Source organism: Aureococcus anophagefferens (genome assembly GCF_000186865.1).
Source record: "Aureococcus anophagefferens unplaced genomic scaffold AURANscaffold_15, whole genome shotgun sequence".
Lineage (NCBI taxonomy): Eukaryota > Pelagophyceae > Pelagomonadales > Pelagomonadaceae > Aureococcus > Aureococcus anophagefferens.
Genome location: NW_008705575.1, coordinates 148,837 through 168,320, shown reverse-complemented (window position 1 = coordinate 168,320; position 19,484 = coordinate 148,837). Strand labels below are relative to the sequence as shown.

Sequence of the window (19,484 nt, the reverse complement as noted above, 5' to 3'; positions counted from 1 at the left end):
TTTAGACCAGACTCTTTCGCTGTGCTTCGAGAACTCGACGAGAGCAATCGATCCGTCCAAAAATCAGCCGAATCGACGTCGATTTGACCGAGATAGAGAGTGCTGAAGTTTGGTGGGGACCACCCAAAACCAGTGGTTGATTTCCACACAGGTTGCTCTTATTGGAGCGCCAGGGCCTCGGGAAGTACGTCTCGGGCATCATGAAGCGGGACAAGTCCCTCGCGACGCACTGCGCCGCGGGCAACGCGACCTGCGTCGCTGAGCTGAACGCGAAGCGCATCACCGTCGACGTCGACGACCTCTTGAAGCGGAGCGTGACCGCGGAGGCGAAGCACTGGGCGGAGATGCGCGCGCGCGCCGCCGCGCGCGGAATCATCGTCATCCTTCGACGCGAGACGACGCGCGCGTCGAGATGCGCGATCGCTCGTCCGAGCGTCGGTCGCGTTCGGCCGCGACGCCCGGGGTTCGGCCGCGACGCCGGGGAAACCGCGCAGGTGGGCGTCGAGCGCGGGCCGCCCCTACCTCCACGTCGACTTCGCGGACCTCGCCGCGGAGCCGGACGCGACCATGGCGCGCGTCTTCGCGTTCCTCGGCGTGCCGCCTCGGGCCGCGAACTCGCCCCTCGAGAAGAGCATCCAGCGGCCCGTGCACGAGATGATCGCGAACTTCGGCGACGTCCGCGCGGCGCTCGCGCACACGCCCTGGCGGGACGACCCGGCCCTCGTCGCGGGCATCGCCGCCGCCGACCGGCGGGGCGCCGCGTAACACTGGAGAACCCCCGGCCAAGGGGCTGCCCCGCTCGCGATTTGCGGGCAGCATGGCCGAGTTTGCGAATCCCACGCCGACGGCGGCGCGCGGCTTCGACTACGGGTCGACGGTCGGCGAGCCGCGGGTCTTCGACGCCGGCGGCGTCGTCTACGGCGTGGCGCTGACGCGCGACGGGACGCGCGCCGCGGCGGGCATCGGCTGCGGCGACGACAACGCGTGCAAGGTCTGGGACGTGACGACGGGCGCCCTCGTCCACACGCTCGCGGGCCACGACCGCGACGTCACGGGCTGCGCCTTCTCCGGCGACGGGTCCGTCATCGTGACGTCGAGCGGCGACAAGACCGCGCGCGTCTGGGACGCGGCGACCGGCGCCGAGCGGAAGGTCCTCGCGGGCCACACGCACTGGGTCACGTCCTGCGCCGTGACCCGGGACGGCACAATCGCGGCGACGGGCGCCTGGGACAGCTCCCGGAAGAGGGCGAGAAGTTCGTGACGTCGGTGTCCTTCGCCGCGGACGGCGCGACGGTCGCGACGGGCCACTGCGAGAACAAGGCGGAGCTCTGGGACGTCGCCACGGGCGCCAAGCTCGGCGTCCTCGAGGGCCACGCCGCGCGCGTCTGCGGCGTGAGCTTCTCGGGCGGAAACACGGTCGCGACGTGCGGCTACGACCACGTCGTCCGCGTCTGGGACTCCCGGACGTTCGAGCAGGTCGCCGTCCTCGGCGAGGAGGGCGAGGGCTACGCCGCCTGGGTGCCCTGCTGCGCCCTCGCCGACGACGGCGCCTCGGTGCTCGCGGGGGGGCAGTTCGGCGAGCTGACGCTCTGGGACGTGAAGACGCAAACGATAACGGCGTCCATCACCGCGGGGCACAAAAAGCGCGTCAACGGCGTCGCCCTCGCCGCCAACGGCAAGACGTGCGCCGCGGGGAGCGGCGACTGTACCGCGTCGGTGCGCAAGCTGCCGTGAGCGCCCGACCTCGCCCCCGTAAGCGAGCGCCCACATGAGGTTAGTGCCCGTCGAGGCTCCGGCTCGACGGCGGCGGCGCGCCGGGGTCCGCGGGCCGCGCGTCGCCGAGGCTCCGGCTCGACGTCGGGGCTTCCCTCGAATCGGGCCGCTTCGACTTGTTCTTGAGGAACTGGGCGAAGTAGAGCGCGCCTGTGTGCAAATCAAATCTTCAAACCGACTTCAATGTGTGCGTATTCGAATGTTTTGACACGAGCACTTCCGCCGTGCTTCGAGAACTCGCTGAGAGCAATCGATTCGTCCAAAAATCAGCCGAATCGACTTCGATTTGACCGAGCTAGAGAATTCTCAAGTTTGGCCCCGACGTCCCAGCTCACTGGTTGATTTGCACACAGGAGCGCGCCGACGGCGCTGCCCGGCCGCGCGGCCGCCGTGCCCGTCGCCGGCGGCGGCCGCGCGGCCGCGGGCGGCTCGGCCGGCGGCGGCGTTTGGGCTTTCGGCGGCGCGGCCGCGTCGTCGCCGCGGTAGGGCACGGGCGGCGCCGTCCGCGGCCGCGCGGGCGACGCGCGGGGCGCGAGGTAGACCGTGTCGTGCCGGTCCGTCTCGGCCGTCGTCTTCTGCCACGCGGGCATCTTGAAGACCGCGCGGCGGTTCGAAGCGTCGTCGACGGGGCTCGGCGTCGCGAGCGTCGACGGCGTCGACGGCGCGAGCTCGTCGAGGGCGGCCTTGACGGCCGCGGCCGCGGCGCCCTTCAGCGTCGCGTCCAGCGCGTCGGGCGTCGTCGCGACGGACGCGGCGTCGGACGCGGACGACCGGCCGTAGGGACTCGGCTCCGCGCGCTTGGCCTCGTCGGCGCCGTCGACGCGGATCGCGCCGGGCGCCTTCTTCTTGCGCGCGTAGGGGTTGCGGCTCCGGTGCTTCTCGGCCCTCGCGGCGTCGCTCTTCGCGCGGCGGTAGGGGTTCGGCTGCTTGTCCTGTCCCCCCCCGGGCGCGGACCGGGACCGCGCGGGCCGCGGCGCGTCCGACTCCTTGGCGATGCGCTCGATCTTCGCGAAGACCTCGTGGTGCGCCTCGAGCTCCGTGAACGACGAGTTGAGCTCGTCCGCGTCGTCCGGCTCCTCCAGGAACGCGTGGCGGAGCAGCGCCGCCGCCGCGGGCCGCCGGTCCGCGTCGCGGTCGAAGATGGCGCCGAGGAAGTCGTGGAGCTCGGCGCTGAAGTGCGTCGGGCAGGCCGGCGCGACGTTGTGCGTCGTCACGTAGGCGAACAGGTCCGCGGTCGACGTCCGCTTCACCTCGAGCCAGGGGAAGTGGCCCGTCGCCATCTGCAATACGACGCCCCCGAAGGACCAGACGTCGGCCGCGGGCGCGTAGGGCGCGTTGGCCATGATCTCCGGCGCCATGAAGTAGGGCGTGCCCGCCTGGACCGAAACCAAAATCTTCAACCCGACTTCAATGTGAGCGTATTCGAATGTTTTGACACAAGCTCTTCGGCTGGGCTTCGAGAACTCGACGAGAGCGATCGATCCGTCCAAAAATCAGCCGAATCGACTTCGATTTGACCGAGCTAGAGAATTCTCAAGTTTGGTCAGGACCACCCAAACCAGTGGTTGGTTTCGGCACAGGTGCCCGCCTGGACCTTGGCGCACGCGTCGAGCTCGTAGTTGCACGACGCGCCAAAGTCCGCGAGCTTCACCAGCCCCTTCTCGTCCAATAGGATGTTCGCGCCCTTGATGTCGCGGTGGCAGATCGCGTTGTCGTGGAGGTAGGCGAGGCCCTTCAGGATCTGGTTCCCGTAGATGCGGACGACGGATTCCGAGAACTTCTCGAAGGCCTCCAGGAGCTGGCGCACGGAGCCGCCGGGCACGTACTCGAGCATGATGTAGAGCGCGGGCCCGCCGGCGTCGTCGGCGTCCTTGACCTCCGCGCCGAGGTACTTGACGATGTTCGGGTGCTCCAACGTGGCCAGGATGTCGATCTCCTGGCGGAGCTCCGCGACGTCGCGCGCGCGCCGGATGGGCAGCTCCTTGACGGCCATGAGCTCGCCCGTGTTCATGTTGAGGCCTAAATAGATGGCGCCGAAGCTGCCCTGGCCGATGACGTTGGCGATCTTCCACGTGCCGGGCTCGATGCGCCGCCGCCGCCGCCGCCGCGGCGGCTCGCCGTTTTTGGTGGGGCTCCTCGGGCTGAACGCGTCGTCGCCGTCCCCGCCGGGGCTCCGCGGGCTCAGCGCGTCGCGCGGCGGGCTCCGGGGGCTCGCGCTCGACGGCCGGGGGCTCGCGGCGGCGGCGGCCTCGAGCAGCGAGCCGCCGGGCGTCCGCGGCGACGCGGGCACGGGCTCGCGCGGCGGCAGGCGCCGCGGGCCCGTCGCGCAGAGCGAGCTCGCGGGGCTCTCGAGGGACGACTCCAGCGGGATGGACCCGTGGTCCGGCGGGCTGAAGGCCGCGCTCGAGCTCGCCTCGTCGTCCTGCTCCTGGAGCAGGTGGCTGAACACGGCCTCCGTCGTCCGCGGCGACAGCGAGTCGCCCGGCTTTGGGGTGCTGTGGAGGCTGATGTCCTCGTCGTCGTCGCTCGACGACTCGGTCATGTTCTCGAGCATGGCCTCGAACTCGATGGACGACGTCACCTTGGGCGGCTTGAACGGGCCCCGCGACGGCGCCATGGTTTGGCGCGGCCGCCTCGCGACGACGACGCGGAGCTGCCGCTAGCGGCGTTGGCGCTCCCGGGGCGGCTCGCGGCGCGGAACCCCGCCGCGGTGCTCTCGCGGGTCCGCGCCGTGAACACGGCGTCGGCGGGCACCGCGGCCGCGCGCTGCGCCTGTCGCCACGGCGCCGCCGGGGGAGGGCTGCGGGGCAGCTTGAGGGGCATCTGTGGCGGCACTGTTGGCCTCATCGCAAACGCCCGCCCAAGGTTTCAATGCCGCGACTTTGGCAGTTCGAGAGGTGAGTCCTCGCTTCGCGCGCGCGCCCGCACGCCCCCCACACCCCTTCTCACGACCTCTCCGCCGCGCCACTCCCAAGACGCCCGCCGCGCGCACCCGTTTCACCCGCGAAAAGCCGCCGGGCGCGCGTCTGGAAACGGTCAAATGGCCGCGAAAAGCGGCTGGCAGCGACGGGCCTCGTCCCGGCCCTGCCGCTGCCGTTCGCGATCTCGGAGGCCGTCCCGGGCCGCGGGGTCGCCGGGGGAGCGCGGTGGCAGCGGGAGCGGCCGAGGGGCCCCGCGCGCGCGCGCGGTCGGCCGATCTCCCCTCCGACCCGGTATCCCCTCCGCTCGTCGGCCGCGATCCCCGCCCGAGCGCTCGCCGCGCGCAGGATGGTGAACTCGGACCTCATCTCGCGCATCGAGTACTCGGAGAAGTACAACGACGAGAACTACGAGTACCGGCACGTGATCATGCCGAAGGAGCTCGCGAAGTCGCTGCCGCGGTCGACGCTCATGTCGGAGCAGGAGTGGCGCAACGCGGGCATCCAGATGTCCCGGGGCTGGCAGCACTTCATGATCCACCGCCCGGAGCGCCACATCTTCTTGTTCCGACGCGCGCTCGGCACGGACCCGCTCTCGGGCAAGGTCGACCCGGAGCTCGAGCGGCAGGCGAAGGACCAGTACCGCACCTACCTCGAGGACAACACGAACGTCGAGGCGTAGGCCCTGTGAAAGCGCACCGAAGTTCGCGCAGCTCCCTCTCCCGTCCCCGAGGTCGCGGTCCTAAGCGACGACGTCCGTCCGAGCCGGCGCCGCGCGGGTCGATCCCCCGCGCTTAGTTGTAGCCGTACTGCTCGACGACCGCGGCGCCGACGAGCGCGGCGCCGGGCTCGCCGCGGGGCCGGTCGAAGACGCGCGCGGCGGCGACGCTCTCCGTGCTCGTCGACAGGACGGCCTCGCCGTTGTCGACGATCTGGTAGACGTAGAGCGCGTCGTGGCCGACGTCCGCGGCGAGGCGCGCGCCGAGCGTGACCTCGAGCGCCGTCGCGTAGGTGCGGTTCGTGTCCGGGCTCGTCCAGTGCGCGCCATCGAAGACGTCCACGGAAAAATCCCAGGGCACGCCCTCCGGGTAGGGGCAGTCCGGCGGCGCGTCGTCGCCCGGCGCGCAGTCGTGGAGCGGCACGACGGGGTAGCCGCCGCCCGCGTAGGCGTAGGCGTCGGCTTGCCGCGGCCGGTAGAAGACGCCGAAGCCCGTGCGCGCCGGGCGGCCCGACTTGTTCCCGGAGCGCCACTGGTTTTCGTGGACGTGCCACAGCGACGAGAGTTCGAGGCACGCGCCGCCGTCGAGCGTGAGGGAGAGCCACTGGTACGTCGGCGGCAGCGCGGCGCCGAAGCGCCTCGGGAGGGTCCCGTTGAAGGCCGTGAAGATGGTCTGCATGTCGTTCCACAGGGACCCGCCGCCGACGGCGATCGTCTCGTCGCCGATTTTTAAAAAGCCGCCGGCGACGTCCAGGCGCGGCTGGGAGAACTCGTAGGTGTTGAGCAGCGCGCCCGACGCGCCCTCGAGCATGGTCCCGCGCGCGTCGGCGAGTTCGAGCGACGCGGCGACGGCCGCCTTCCCGCCGCCGGGCTTCGTCGTCGCCGTCGCGCGCGCCGTCAACGCGTAGGACGACCCCGCGAGGCCGACGCCGGGGCCGCCGACGTAGGTGTAGTTGATGCACGCTTTACCGTCGAGGTCGTGGGACGCGACGCCGAAGCGGTCCCAGGTCGGCGCGTCGAGCGTTGCGCCGCCGGCCTCGAGCGCGTAGTGGTACGTGCTTCCGTCGCGCTCGTCGCCGACGCCGATCAGCGAAAACGTCACGGGCGGGAGGCCGGCGAGTTCGCGCACGCGCAGGATCTGGAACTCGACGCTGAAGAGGACGTCCGGGTCCGCCCGGGACGCGAGGTGGCCCACGAAGTAGTACCATTGCGCGCCCGCGTAGGCGCCGAGCAGGTCGCCGAGCGCGTCGGGCAGGCGCAGCGCGCCCATGGACATGGTGTCGCCCGGGTGCATCAGCCGCGGCGGCAGGCTCGTCGGCGCCGCCGCCGCCAGCGCGAGCGCCCACGTCCATCGGAGCGCGCCCATGGCGGGGCTGCCCGGGAAGCCAGGTCACCTTCGACCTCAACTAACTCGGCACACGCTGCAGCGCTCCCCGCGCGCTCCGGCCTGCCGAGTGCTCCGGGAGCGCTCCCGGGCGCCGCGAGTTGCTCAAGGGTTACATCGAGAACGCGTTGCGGCCCGGGCGCTGGACCGTGGTCTGCTGGCGCCGCCGCGCGGCGTTGGGCGAGATGCCGAAGGCGGCGCCGGCGGCGGCGCCGGACGCGTCGGCCTGGGGCGTCGCGGGCGCGTTCGCGAAGGCCGCGCCGGCCGCGAAGTTCGCGGACCCGAGGACCGTCCCCCGCGGCGGCGCGCGGCGCGTCGCGGCCGGCTCGGGCGTCGGCGGCGTCGACGGGTCGCTGGGCCGCGGCGGCGGCGGCCGCTTCGGCGGCGGGAGCGCGGGCTTGGGCGGCGCGGGCTTGGGCGGCGCGGGCTTCGGCACCGGCTTCGCGAGGTTCGACGGCTTCACGTTCTTGGGCTTCTTCTCGCGCTTCTTCTTCTGCTCCTTGCGCCGCTTGCGGTCCTTGCGGTCGAGGCGCGGGTCCCTTTTCCGGCTCCGGAAGTCGTCGTCGTCGTCGTCGTCGCTGTCGACGGCGACGAGCGGCATCGGCGCGCCGATGCGCTGCTCGAGCGTCGGCGCCGGCGGCTTCCAGGGCTTGCCGGCCTCGTCGTAGAGGGCCGCGACGTGCCTCGGCGGGCCGTCGTAGCGCTTCAGCGGCTCGGGCTCGGGCTTGGGGAGAAACGTGTCCCAGTACTCCCGATAAAACGGGTCGTCCGCGTCGCACCACTCGTTCCACGCCAGGTCCGACTCGCCGGGCCGGAACTGCCACCACTTGTCCGGCGCGCCGGAGCCGTCGTCGAGCGCGCCCTGGGCCGCGCGCGCGCGGTCCGGGTAGGCGCGCCTCTGGTCGACGAGCGCGCGCATCCGCGAGAGCACGGACTCGCCCGTGGGCACCGATAACAGCTGGCCCCGCTGGCCGTAGGTGCGCAGCGCGTCGAGCACGGGACTCCCGGCGCAGTGGCCCGGCGCGTCGAGCCGGGCCAGCGGGTCGTGGGCCTCCATGCGCCGGCCGAGCCGCACGGCCTCGACCGCCGTCGCCTCGAGCGCCTTGGCCTCCTTGGCCTCGACGTCGCCCCGCGCGGCCATGAGCTGCTTCCAGGCGCGCTGCTCCTTGACCTTGAGGCCCAGCTTCTCCTTGAGGCCCACCATGGAGCCCAGCAGGTGGACCATGGCCTCGCCCTTCTTCCGCCGCCGCACGGACGCGCGCCGCGCGAGGCGCTGGACGAGGCTCGCGGCCTTGACGGCGCCGAGCGCCGCCGTCTCGACGCTGTCGAGGGCCACGAGGCGCCGCACGGCGGCCTGGACGCCGCGCGCGACGCAGAGCGCGACCGTCGCGGACGCCTTCTTCTGCACGCGCTTCACGCAGCCCGCGTGGAAGAAGAGGCCGCTCAGCCGCTTCGCCGCGGAGGCCATCTGCGCCTGGTAGTACTGCGCGTGGACCGCGTCGGCCTGTGTGCAAATCAACCAGTGAGCTGGGACGTCGGGGCCAAACTTCAGAATTCTCTAGCTCGGTCACATCGAAGTCGATTCGGCTGATTTTTGGACGAATCGATTGCTCTCAGCGAGTTCTCGAAGCACGGCGGAAGTGCTCGTGTCAAAACATTCGAATACGCGCACATTGAAGTCGGGTTGAAGATTTGATTTGCACACAGGCGTCGGCCGTGGACCGCACGGGGATCGCCGGCGGCGGCTTCGCGGGCGAAGGCCCGCCGAGGCCCGGCCGGAACTTGCGGATGGACACGCGGAGCGACGCGCGCTCGCGCTCGAGGCGCGCGGAGAGCCGCGACTGGGCCGCCCGCGTCGACTGGCGCGCGAGGCGCGCGAAGGCGTCCGGGCGCGCCGACGCCGCGGAGCCGCCGTCGCCGTCCGACGGCGGCGCGGGGAAGAACTCGTCGACGTCGCCCGCCAACAAGCTCTCGCGGTGCTTCTTCGCCTCCGCCGTCGCGTGGCGCTCGAGGAGCTCCGGCGACAGCGTCGGCCGGCCGGGCGGCGGCGGTCGCGGCGCGGCGGTCGCGGCCGTCGCGTCGGACGACGGCGGCTGCGACGCGCCGCCGCCGCCGAAGGCGCGCGCGTGGTGCACGACGCCCGACGCGCGCTTGCGCTGCTGCTTCGCGCGGTGGTTCGCCATCTCCCTGCGCATCGCGCCGAAGCGCCGGTTCCGGCCTGTGTGCAAATCAAATCTTCAACCCGACTTCAATGTGCGCGTATTCGAATATTTCGACACAAGCTCTTCGGCTGTGCTTCGAGAACTTGATGAGAGCAATCGATTCGTCCAAAAATTAGCCGAATCGACTTCGATTTGACCGAGCTAGAGAATTTCAAAGTTTGGTCGGGACGTCCCAAACCAGCGGTTGATTTGCACACAGGTTCCGGCCCGCGCTCGGCCCGTAGGCCGAGTCGCCCGACGCGTCGTCGCTGCCGACGCGGACCGCGACGCTGTCCGTGAGGCGGCGCCCGGGCCGGTAGGCCTCGTAGAAGGGCACCTGGGCCGCCTTGCGCGCCTGCGCGAGCGCCGCCTTCTTCTTGAGCTTGCCCGCCGCGCGGAGCATGCCGAGGAAGCCCGCGGCGTTGTTGGGCAGCTCGGCCTTGGCGCGCGCGGCCTCCTCCTCCTGGCGCCGCCGCCGCGCCATGTCCATGCGCTGCGTCGACTCCTCGACGTAGGCGTCGAGGTGCTTGCCCAGGCGCGCGCCGAGCGACGCCTCGTGCTTCGCCTGCTTCGCCTTGGCCTTCAACTCCATCTTCACCTTCATGAACTGCAAAAAGCCCGGGTTGTGCTTGAGCGAGTTGCGGATGTTGCCGTCGGCCCGCGCCCGCTCGTCGTGGCCGCTCAGCAGCGCGGCCTCGGCGGCCGTGAGCTCGAGCGGCGGCACCCACGGCGGCGTGCCGGACGCGTACTGCGCCTCGTACAGGTCGCGGGACGCCGGTTCGTGCCAGACCTCGCCGCGCGCGTGCTTGAGGCGCACCTTGTAGGTCGGCGCGTCGTCGCTCCGCGGCGGCCGCACCTTCTGGCCCGCGTGGACCTCCCGCGTCTCCAAGAGCAATTTGAGCTCGTCGTCGTGGGGCACCTTGGCGTGGTGCCGCGCGCGGTTCTCCTTCTTGTCGTGCCAGTTCGTCACGCGGCGCCAGCCGACGAGCTCGCGGTCCCGGTCGAGCTCGTTGAGGAGCGTCTCCGCGGCGTCCAGCTCGTCGGCCTCCTCGTCCTCGAGGGCCCGGTGCGCCGACGACGCCAGCTGCGACTCGTCGAGGAGCCGCAGGGCCGGCAGGTGGAAGACGAGGTCCAGGGCCTGGAGCGTCTGCAGCGCGTCGCCGACGAGGGCGCGCCGCGCCGCCAGCGGGCTGCGGTCCTCGTCGTCGGCCATGGCGCGCGCGCGAGGGCCCGGGCGCCGCGCTCTCTTTAGCGTGCCATGCGGGCGCCGCGCCGCGAGGGACCGGGCGCTCGCTTTAGGAGTGTGCCACGGCAGTCGCGCCGCGAGGGGCTGGGCGCTCTCTTTAATGTGCCATGCGAGAGCGCAATCGGTTTCTTGTCAGATGTTGAAGGGCAAGGCTCGACGGAAGCGAGCCATCTCGAACCCGGGGCACCACGGACGCCACTCACGTACCGGACTAACATATCCCGCCGGCGGGATATGTGAAATATGTTAGGACGCCCCCTAGCCGTGGGAGACGATGGACATCCACGCGTCCCAGAAGAAGGCGACGACGGACTGGAAGAAGACGCGGTACTTGAGCGGCACGACGCCCTGGTTCACGAGTTGCACCGGCGTCCAGACGCCGACGCAGGCCCACCAGGTCGGCAGCAGCTTCGCCTGGATCTTCGCGACGGCGACGGCGGGCGAGTGGCCCTCGGCGAGCGTCGTCAGCGCGAAGATGAGCGAGATCATGAACGGCGTCTGGATGGATTGGTCGAGCGCGGCGCGGCCGACGACGGCGCGCTTCCGCCGGCCCGGCAGGACCTTCTCCAGGAAGTCGAACCACACGGCCAGCAGCGGGCCGACGAAAAAAAGGCCGACGCCCATGAGCGCCACGCTGCGGCGCACGCGCTGCGCGAGCGGCAGCACCTCGCCGCCGGCAAAGGCCGCGAACGCCTGCGCGGCAATGTCCGCGAGGCCGTAGGTGAGGCCCATGCTCAGGCTCTTGGCCGCGAGCGGGTGCCGGTCCAAAAACGACGCGCGCGCGGGCGCCGGCGCGTCGAGCGCCGGCGCCGCGAGCGCGGGCGCCGCCGCGAGCGCGGGCGCCGCCGCGAGCACGGGCGCCGGCGCCGCCGGGTACAGCACGTCGATGCGCTCGAGCGCGTCGGCGTATACCAAGTCCTTCTCGAGCGCGTCGGCGAAGACGACGTCCTTCTCGAGCGTCGCCGCGCGCTCGAGCGTCGCCGCGCGCCGCCGCATCATGCGCGTGCGCGACGGCCAGGACCCGGGACGGGCGAGGCGCAGGCTCGCGACATGCAGCGGCGCGAGGCTCGCGAGCAGTGCGAGATTCGTAGGCGTGCGCATAGTTGCAAGCCGCTTGTTGGCGGCGTTCGCAGCGCTCGGCGGCGACACGTCAATCGAGGCCGGTTTTTGTGCTTCTCCGATTGCTTCGGACTTCGTCAGCTCGGGGCTCGGGCTTTTGCGATTTTTTACTTTTTGCGTGTCAGCAAATACTGTACCTCAACTTTATCTTCGGATGTAACTCCAGGCTTCCTCGAGGCGTGCCCATGGCCGACGAGGAGACGAAGGACGGGGCGCCGGCGGCGGCGCCGCCGCAGTCCTGGTTCGACCAGTTCGCCGCCGTCGCCGCGGCCCGGCCCGGCGACCTCGCCGTCGTCGAGCCCGTCGCGGGGGTGTCGCGGACCTACGACGCGCTCCTGCGCCGCGCCCTGCGCCTCGCCGCGGGCCTCGAGGCCCGCGGCGGCGGCGCTGGTTCGCCCGTGGCCTTCTACGGCGCGCGGGGCGCCGACTACGCGGCCCTGCTCCTCGCCTGCAGCCGGCTCGGCCGCGTCTTCGTGCCCCTGGCCCCGGACTACCCCGGGACCCGCGTCGCGGCGATCGCCGCGGCGTCGGGCGCGGGCGTCGTCGTCCGCGACCGCGACGCGCCGCCGCCGGGCTTCGACGCGCCCGACGTCGCCCTCGGCGACCTCGACGCCGACGGCTGGCGCGACGCGTCGCCGAAGGGCGGCGGCGCCAAGGTCCACCCCGACGACGCCGCGTGTCCGCCGTCTTCCGCCGGCGGCGGCGTCATCCTGTCGAGCTCCGGGTCCACGGGCGCCCCGAAGCTCATCGAGCGGCGCGAACACTCCTTCCAGCACCGCCTCGACTGGACCTGGGCGTCGCTGCCCTACGCGGACTCGGAGAGCTGCGTCAATAAGAGCCACTGCACGACGACCCATTCCCTCTACGAGCTGCTGGAGCCGCTCCTCTGCCCGTCCGGGCGGCCCGTGCTCCACATCTTGCCCGACGTCGGCGACCTCGGCCTCGCGGCCTTCTGGGACGTTTTGAAGACCATCCGCTGCGCGCGGCTGTTGATGGTGCCGAGCCTCTTGCGGGGCACGTTGGACCACGTCGGCCCGCTGCCCGACCACGTCCGCGTCGTCGTCTTGATGGGCGAGGCGCCGGACCGCGCGCTCTGCCGGCGGGCCGTGGACGCATGCCCGCATCTCGCCCGCCTCGTCTCCATCTACGGGTCCACGGAGGCGTCGAGCTCGCTCTTTCTCGACGTCGCGGCGCAGCTCGCGTTCGACGGCGCGGAAGCCGACGGCCCGCTGCCCCTCGGCGCGCCGCTCGACGGCCGCGTCGTCCCCCTGGTCGTCGACGGCGACGGGCGGACGGCGCCCGGCGGCGCCGTCGGGAACCTGCACCTCCGCGGGCCCCAGCCAGGGCAGCAAAAGAGAGCGAAATTCCCAACTTCAAAGGCTCATATCTCGGCCGTTTTCCACTCGTTTCGGCTGATTTTTGGACGAGCGATCATCTCTTGGAACGGCCTCGAAGCGTGGATGCTTTTGTCGGAACGCGCGCGCGCGGAACACTCACTTTGAAGCGACGTTGAATCACCCTTTTGCTGCCCAGGCCCCAGTTGTTCGCGCGCTACGTCGGCGACGCCGCGGCGACGGCGCGCAAGCTCCGCGACGCGGCCGGCGGCCCGCTCTACGACTGCGCGGACCTCGCCGTGCTCGAGGCGGCGGCGCCCGGCGACCCGGCCGGGGCGTTCGTCGTCGCGGGCGCGCGCCACCGGCTCGTGCACCGCGGACGAAGCGACGACGTCGTCAAGATCCGCGGCTTCCGCATCGAGCTCGGCGACGTCGAGCACCACTGCGTCGCCGCCGCGCGGCGGTCGGGCGCGGTGGTGGCCGACGCGTGCGCCGTCGTGGTCGACGATGCTCTGGTCGTCTTCCTCGGCTGCGGCGACACACCGCCGCCGGGTTTAGGCGGCCGCGCGCGGCGCGAGCTCGACGGACACGTGCCCGCCTACATGGTGCCCCGGAGCGTCGTGGCGTTGCGCGCGCTGCCGCTCACGGACCGCGGGAAGCGGGACCGCGCCGCGTGCCGCGCCTACGCGGCGATGATCGACGACGCGGTCCGCGCGGAGCCCGCGGCTGTGTGGAATTCAAATCTTCAACCCGACTTCAATGTGCGCATATGCGACAGTTTTGACGCAAGTTCTTCGGCTGTGCTTCGAGAACTCGACGAGAGCAATCGATTCGTCCAAAAATCAGCCGAATCGACTTCGATTTGATCGAGCTAGAGAATTCTGAAGTTTGGTCAGGACCACCCAAACCAGTGGTTGAATTCCACACAGGCCCGCGGCCGAGGCCGCGCCCTGCTCCTCCGGCGGCTCGAAGGCGTTGATTGTGGGCGCGATCCTGCGGGTCACGGGCGTCCGCGCGGGCGGCGGCGACCGCCTCGCGTCCGTCGGCCTCGACAGCCTCAACGGCATCACGTTGGCGCGCCAGCTCCGCGAGACCTTTGGGGACGACGCCGTCGCCGACGGCGACGTCGCGCGGAACCCGACGGTGCAGGAGCTGGCGGATCTCGTGGACGCGCGGCGCGGCGGCGCGAAGACCCTGGACGCGAAGGCCGTGAACATGGAGGCCATCGCGGGGCTGCGCGCGGTGCTCTGCCTCTGGATCGTCCGGGGCCACCTGCGGGCCTACTGCCCGGCGCACGCCTGGACCGACGGCGTCGGCTACGGCGACATGTCGCAGTTCTATCGAACCGTCGTCTTCATGCTCCTCGCGGGCATGTCGGTCTCGATGCAGCACGACAAGGTGCGGTCGTCGACGTGGAACATGCTCAAGGCCGGCGCCGTGCCCCTCTTTCCGGTCTATCTCGTCGGGCTGGCCATCGAGACGCCCATCCAGCTCATCCCCTGCGAGAGCGTCACGCTGGCCTGGGTCTGGTGGTTTCTTGTTTTGGTCATGCAGGGCGGGTGGATCGTCGGCTTCCGCGAGGGCCAGCTCGTCATGACCCACTGCTGGTACCTCACGTCCCAGATCTTCTTTTTGGTGCTCTTCAACTGGTTCCAGCGGTCCGTCAAGGCGCGGCCCGTGGGGACCCCGATGGACATCGCGCGGCGCGCGGCGGCGATCCAGGCCTTGGTCTTCCCCGTGCGCTGCGTCACCATCGCCATGAGCTTCTTCATCATGCACATGTGGCCGCCGATCCAGATGGGCACCTTCAAGATCGGCGTCATCGTCGGCCAGGCCGTGCTCCACATGGAGCTCAGCGACGCGCAGGCCGAATCCTGGGGCAGGGTCACGGACGGCATCTGCCTCCTCTTCCTGTTCATGGCCTACACCTGGGGCGTCTTCTGGGCGCTCACGGTGCGCTTCATGGGCGAGCCGCTCCTCGCGCTCCTCGTCTTCGGCCTCTGCCGCACGCGGAGCCGCTTCGCGAAAATACTCTCGTACCCGATCCTCGCGGACTTTGGCCAGTACTCCTACGCAGTCTACATCCTGCACGCGGGCATCATCAAGTGGGCCTTCTTCGTCGTGCGGAACAAGGTCCACAAGTGGGGGCCCGTCTTTGACCTAAAGACGTACCGCGACTCGCACTGCCAGATCTGGAAGGACATCGTCGACGAGGAGGTCGACGACTGGGACAACTTCGCGCAGGAGCACTACTGCCGCCTCTACCCCTGGATGTACACGGGCGTCTTCACGTCCGTCGTCTTCGGCGCCGTCGTCGTCACGAAGCTCGTCCACCAGCCCTTCCAGCGGTGGTGGGCGCGCCGCGTCGCGCGGACGACGCGGCCGCCGGCGGACCACGACCACGCCGCGGGCCGCACGTCCTGCGGGCCGGGGGGCTACCTCGGCGACTGCGAGGACCAGTCCTGCATCCCCTGCCTCGGCTGCGACTCCCACGCGGCGAACCCGCGCACGGAGGGCGAGGAGAACTTCCTCTGCTGCTCCTTCGTGCTCTGGGCCATGACCATGGGCGTTTGCGTGGTCGTCCTCGTCATCGTCGCCGTCGCCGCCGTCTTCGCCGGCGACGGGCTACCGGCCGCTAGGGAAGGGGACTAAAAAATTCTTACGTCGGGCGCCGGCAGGCGGCGACCGCGGCGGCCGCGGCGAGCGCGGCGAGGACGTAGTGCTTCGGCGCCTTCTTGTCGCGCGGGTTCCGCTCCTCGACGACGTACAGGGCGCTGCAGCTCACGTGGTAGCCCGCGAGGGCGACGAGCGGGATGCGCTCGTCGCCGCGAGCGTGAGGACGAGCGTCGCCGAGACGGCGAGCATGAGCGATCCGGCGAAGACGACGATGTGGTGGTTGTCGCCGGCGAGCTCCTCGGGCACCCAGTGCTTCTTTGCGTAGGCCGTGCGCAGCCACCAGCCGACGCTGAGCAGCAGCGTCGCCTCGAGGACGAGGACGAAGCGCGGCAGGCCGCCGCCGCGGGCGAGGTAGGCGGCGTCGGAGAGGAGGAAGGCCTTGATCATGAGGGGCATCCACGAGCCCGCCGGCGTGCGCGCCCAGTCCGCGGCGACGATGGCCGCGGACGCGGCGACCGGGAAGAGCCAGAGCCAGGGCTCGACCGGGGCTGCCATTGCAAGCGCAGCACGCGGCGTCGACGCTGGAAGGCTGCCAGATCAGGCGCCGCGGTGAGGAAACTCAATTTAGGTCGTTCAACATGCACTGCTCCGCTGACCTTGGCACTCGATCGAGTCGGCTTTGGAGGCCGTCCTGCGCGCGCGTCTGCCTCCGCGTGCCGCGCCGCGCCGTCCGCGTGCCGCACCGCCTGTGCGTCGCGCCGCCCGCGTGCCGCGCCGCGCCGTCCGCGCGCCGCGCCGTCCGCGCGCCGCGCCGTCCGCGCGCCGCGCCATCTGCAAGCCAGCACCGTCCGCGCGCGCGCCGCGCCGAGATGGCGCAGCGACGACGGTCGAGCTTCGCGCGCGTCTTCGATGCGGTGGGCGAGGAACTCGTGGCGGACCTTCGCATCGAGGACGTGATACGGCTGGCCCTGACGAGCACCAAGTTCCTTAGCGGCGCGTGCTGTCGCGTGAGGCGGCTGGAGATCGGAGAATGGAGAAAACATATGGACGAAAAGAACGTCACGGCGCTTTTGAATCGCTGCACCGGGCTTCATGCAGTGACCTCGTGGAATGAAACGCCCATTAAACACGACGAACTCACTTTTGCTGTGATGGCGTACTGTCCTAGCCTGCGATCGATTGGCTTGATCAACAGCCGCACACTCACTGATTCTGCGGTCGCGGCAATGGTGCGCATGTACCCGGGCCTTGTGGAGCTCAGGCTCGCGAATGTCGAGAAGCTCACAGACGGTGCGCTCCGCGCGATAGCCCAGCATCTGCCGAAGCTGCATCTTCTCGACCTGCAAGCATCGAGGGGGATCTCTGACTCGGGAGTGATCGAGCTGGCGCAGAAATGTACCGCGTTGAAAGCTCTCAATCTCTGCGAGACTTCTATCACGGATGCTGCTATCACTGCGATAGCGAACAATTGTGGAGATTTAGAAGCGCTAGTCTTGCAGAACTGCGAAAATCTCACGGACGCCGCACTTCAAGTGGTAACTCTGCCAAAGCTGACAAAGCTTTACCTGGATGATTGTCCTGCCATCTCTGACGCTGGCTTGATAGAACTGTCTCGGCAATGCACCGCGCTAAAGTCACTTAGTATCCGCAGCACTTCCATCACTGATGCCGCCGTTTCTGCGGTCGCGAGGAATTGCCCCGATCTTGAGGAACTGCAAGTTGAAAACTCTCAAGTCACCGACGAATCGATTATATCGCTTCTACAGCACTGCGCTCACCTGACCCAGTTGGACTTTGACAGGACTGGTATCACTGTGGCTTCGGTGCTTGCGATCGCTCGGCGGGCTCCGAATCTGCACGAACTTTGGGTCGACGCACCAAATTGCATCCTCACAGATGAGGCACTCTATGCGCTCGGTCGTGGCTGCAAAAAGCTGAAGCGTCTGACTTTCAACGACGACGAATCGCAAGCATACATCACGCGAGCCGCCGTCGACGCGCTCATCGCGATCAATCCGAAACTCACGGACGCATTCGATGGCGTGGTAACTAGGGACTAGCCTTAGCTCCCCGCGGCGCGCCCCGCCGCGAGGGCGTCGACGACGGCCGCGTAGGGCCCGCCGGGCTCGGTCCCCCGGTTCGCGGTCCGCGCCTGTAGGGCCGCGGCGAAGTCGCGCGGCGAGCCAGAGCCAGGGCTCGTACGGGGCTGTCATCGCAATGGCAGCCTGGAATCACGCTGCTTCCACGCTGGAACGCCGCCAGATCAGGCAGCCGCGCTGGGTGCACTCGGTTCAAGGCGAGCTCAACATGCTCTGCTCCTCATCGATCGAGTCTGGAACTCGAGTCTGGCTTTGGAGCGGCCTGCGCGCGCGCCGCCGCACCGCCTGTGCGTCGCGCCGCCCGCGTGCTACGCTGCACCGCCCGTCTGCGCGCCGCGCCGTCCGCGCGCCGCACCGTCCGTCCGCGCGCCGCGCCGTCCGCGCCCCGCGCCGTCTGCGCGCCGCGCCGTCCGCGCGCCGCGCCCTCTGCGCGCCGCGCCGCGCCGTCTGCGCGCCGCGCCGTCTGCGCCTCGCCGTGCGCGCGCCTCGCCATCTGCAAGCCCGCGCCGTCCGCGCGCGCGCCTCGCCCGAGATGGCGCAGCCGCGACGGTCGAGCTTCGCGCGCGTCTTCGATGCGGTGGGCGAGGAACTCGTGGCGGACCTTGACATCGCGGACGTGATACGGCTGGCCCTGACGAGCACCAAGCTCCTTAGCGGCGCGTGCTGTCGCGTACGGGGGCTGAAGTTTGGCGAAGGGAGTAACCAGCCACGCATAGACGCAAAGACCGTCACGGCGCTTTTGAAACGCTGCACCGGGCTTCATGCAGTGATCTCGTCGACTAACACGGTTATCAAACACGACGAACTCATTTTGGCTTTGATGGCGTACTGTCCGAGCATGCGTTCGATTTCATTGTGGTACGGGGACGTCACTGACGCTGCGGTCGCGGCAATGGTGCGCATGTACCCGGGCCTTGTGAAGCTCAGGCTCTCGAATCTGAGGCTCACGGACGATGCGCTCCGCGCGATAGCTCAGCATCTGCCGAAGCTGCATCGGCTCTGCCTGGAAGAATCGGAGTTGATCTCTGACGCGGGAGTGGTCGAGCTGGTGCAGAAATGTACCGCGTTGAAACATCTCGATCTCAGCGGGAATCTTATCACCGATGCTGCTATCACTGCGATAGCGAACAATTGTGGAGATTTAGAAGAACTAGTCGTGGAGAACTGCGACAGTATCACGGACGCCGCACTTCGAGTGGTACGTCTGCCAAAGCTGACAAACCTTGACCTGAGTATTTGTTCCGGGATCTCTGACGCTGGCTTGATAGACCAGCGTCTTCTCGCGCGCCGCGCGACGCTCCTCGAGGCGCCGCTCCGAGGCCGCGTGCTCGCGGTTCAGCGACTCGAGCGTCGCCGCGTGCGAGGATTCCAACGCGCGCGCGCGCGCCGCGGCCTCGGACCCGCACTCCTCCAGGCGCCGCTCGAGCGCGTCGGCGCGCGCGTCGCCGTCGTCGCAGCGCCGCCGGAGCGCGGCGACCGCGTCCGCGTGCGACGACGCGAGGCTCTGTTCGCGCGCCGCGGCCTCGGCGGCCCGCGCCTCGAGGTCCCGGGCCCGCGCGTCGCCGTCGCCGGCGCGCCGCTCGAGGGCCGCGACCTCGTCCGCGTGCGACGCCTTCAGAGTCCGCAGCGACCGCTCGAGCGACGCGGCCTCGGCGCGCCGCTCGCCGTCGCGCGCCGCGGACTCCGCCGCCGCGGACTCCGTGAGCGCCGCGAGCCTCGCCTCCAGATCTAAGAGCTCGGACGTCTTCCGCGCGTCCGCGGCCGCGAGCGACGCCTCGAGATCGCGCTTCTCCGCCTCGGCGGTTTCGCGCGCGGCCTCGGCGGCCTCGCGCGCGGCGCCCTCGCGCGCGAGCGCGGCGCGCGCCGCCGCGTCGCGCTCGGCGGCGCGGTCGCGGTCGTCGGCCCGCGCGGCCTCGGCCGCGGCGGCGTCCGCGGCCGCGGCGCGCCGGAGCGCGTCGATCTCGTCGCGGCTCCGCGCGGCGGCCGCCGCGGCCGCGCGCGTCGCCGCGGCGACGTCCGCGGCGGCGGCGTCCTGCGCCGCCATGCGCAGGGCCTCGACCTCGCTCCGCAGCGCCG

The 19,484-nt window shown here is 70.3% G+C and overlaps 6 protein-coding genes across 6 annotated transcripts; 4 read left to right on the top strand and 2 right to left on the bottom strand.

Moving 5' to 3' along the window:
* Nucleotides 1-1,006: 1,006 nt before the first annotated feature.
* AURANDRAFT_4887 (hypothetical protein) lies at nt 1,007-1,710 on the top strand (the record flags this gene model as incomplete). The annotated part of the gene is made up of 2 exons (XM_009040398.1): nt 1,007-1,174; nt 1,255-1,710. Coding segments are annotated over 2 exons (624 nt in total), but the record flags the coding sequence as incomplete, so codon positions are not given.
* A 1,142-nt stretch (nt 1,711-2,852) lies between these two features.
* On the bottom strand, nt 2,853-3,853 carry AURANDRAFT_3365 (hypothetical protein; the record flags this gene model as incomplete). Its single annotated transcript, XM_009040396.1, has 2 exons — nt 2,853-3,167; nt 3,368-3,853. Coding segments are annotated over 2 exons (801 nt in total), but the record flags the coding sequence as incomplete, so codon positions are not given.
* Nucleotides 3,854-5,040: 1,187 nt separating this feature from the next.
* AURANDRAFT_29013 (hypothetical protein) lies at nt 5,041-5,373 on the top strand (the record flags this gene model as incomplete). Its single annotated transcript, XM_009040571.1, has 1 exon — nt 5,041-5,373. The coding sequence occupies one exon, from the start codon at nt 5,041-5,043 to the stop codon at nt 5,371-5,373; it is 333 nt and encodes a 110-aa protein (XP_009038819.1).
* A 5,125-nt stretch (nt 5,374-10,498) lies between these two features.
* Nucleotides 10,499-10,972, bottom strand: AURANDRAFT_29070 (hypothetical protein; the record flags this gene model as incomplete). Its single annotated transcript, XM_009040424.1, has 1 exon — nt 10,499-10,972. One exon carries the CDS (start codon nt 10,970-10,972, stop codon nt 10,499-10,501), a length of 474 nt encoding a protein of 157 aa, XP_009038672.1.
* A 572-nt stretch (nt 10,973-11,544) lies between these two features.
* Nucleotides 11,545-15,345, top strand: AURANDRAFT_65481 (hypothetical protein; the record flags this gene model as incomplete). The annotated part of the gene is made up of 3 exons (XM_009040572.1): nt 11,545-12,560; nt 12,893-13,423; nt 13,623-15,345. The coding sequence occupies 3 exons, from the start codon at nt 11,545-11,547 to the stop codon at nt 15,343-15,345; spliced, it is 3,270 nt and encodes a 1,089-aa protein (XP_009038820.1).
* Nucleotides 15,346-16,544: 1,199 nt separating this feature from the next.
* On the top strand, nt 16,545-18,603 carry AURANDRAFT_28949 (hypothetical protein; the record flags this gene model as incomplete). Its single annotated transcript, XM_009040573.1, has 2 exons — nt 16,545-17,123; nt 18,427-18,603. Coding segments are annotated over 2 exons (756 nt in total), but the record flags the coding sequence as incomplete, so codon positions are not given.
* Between the last annotated feature and the right edge of the window lie 881 nt (nt 18,604-19,484).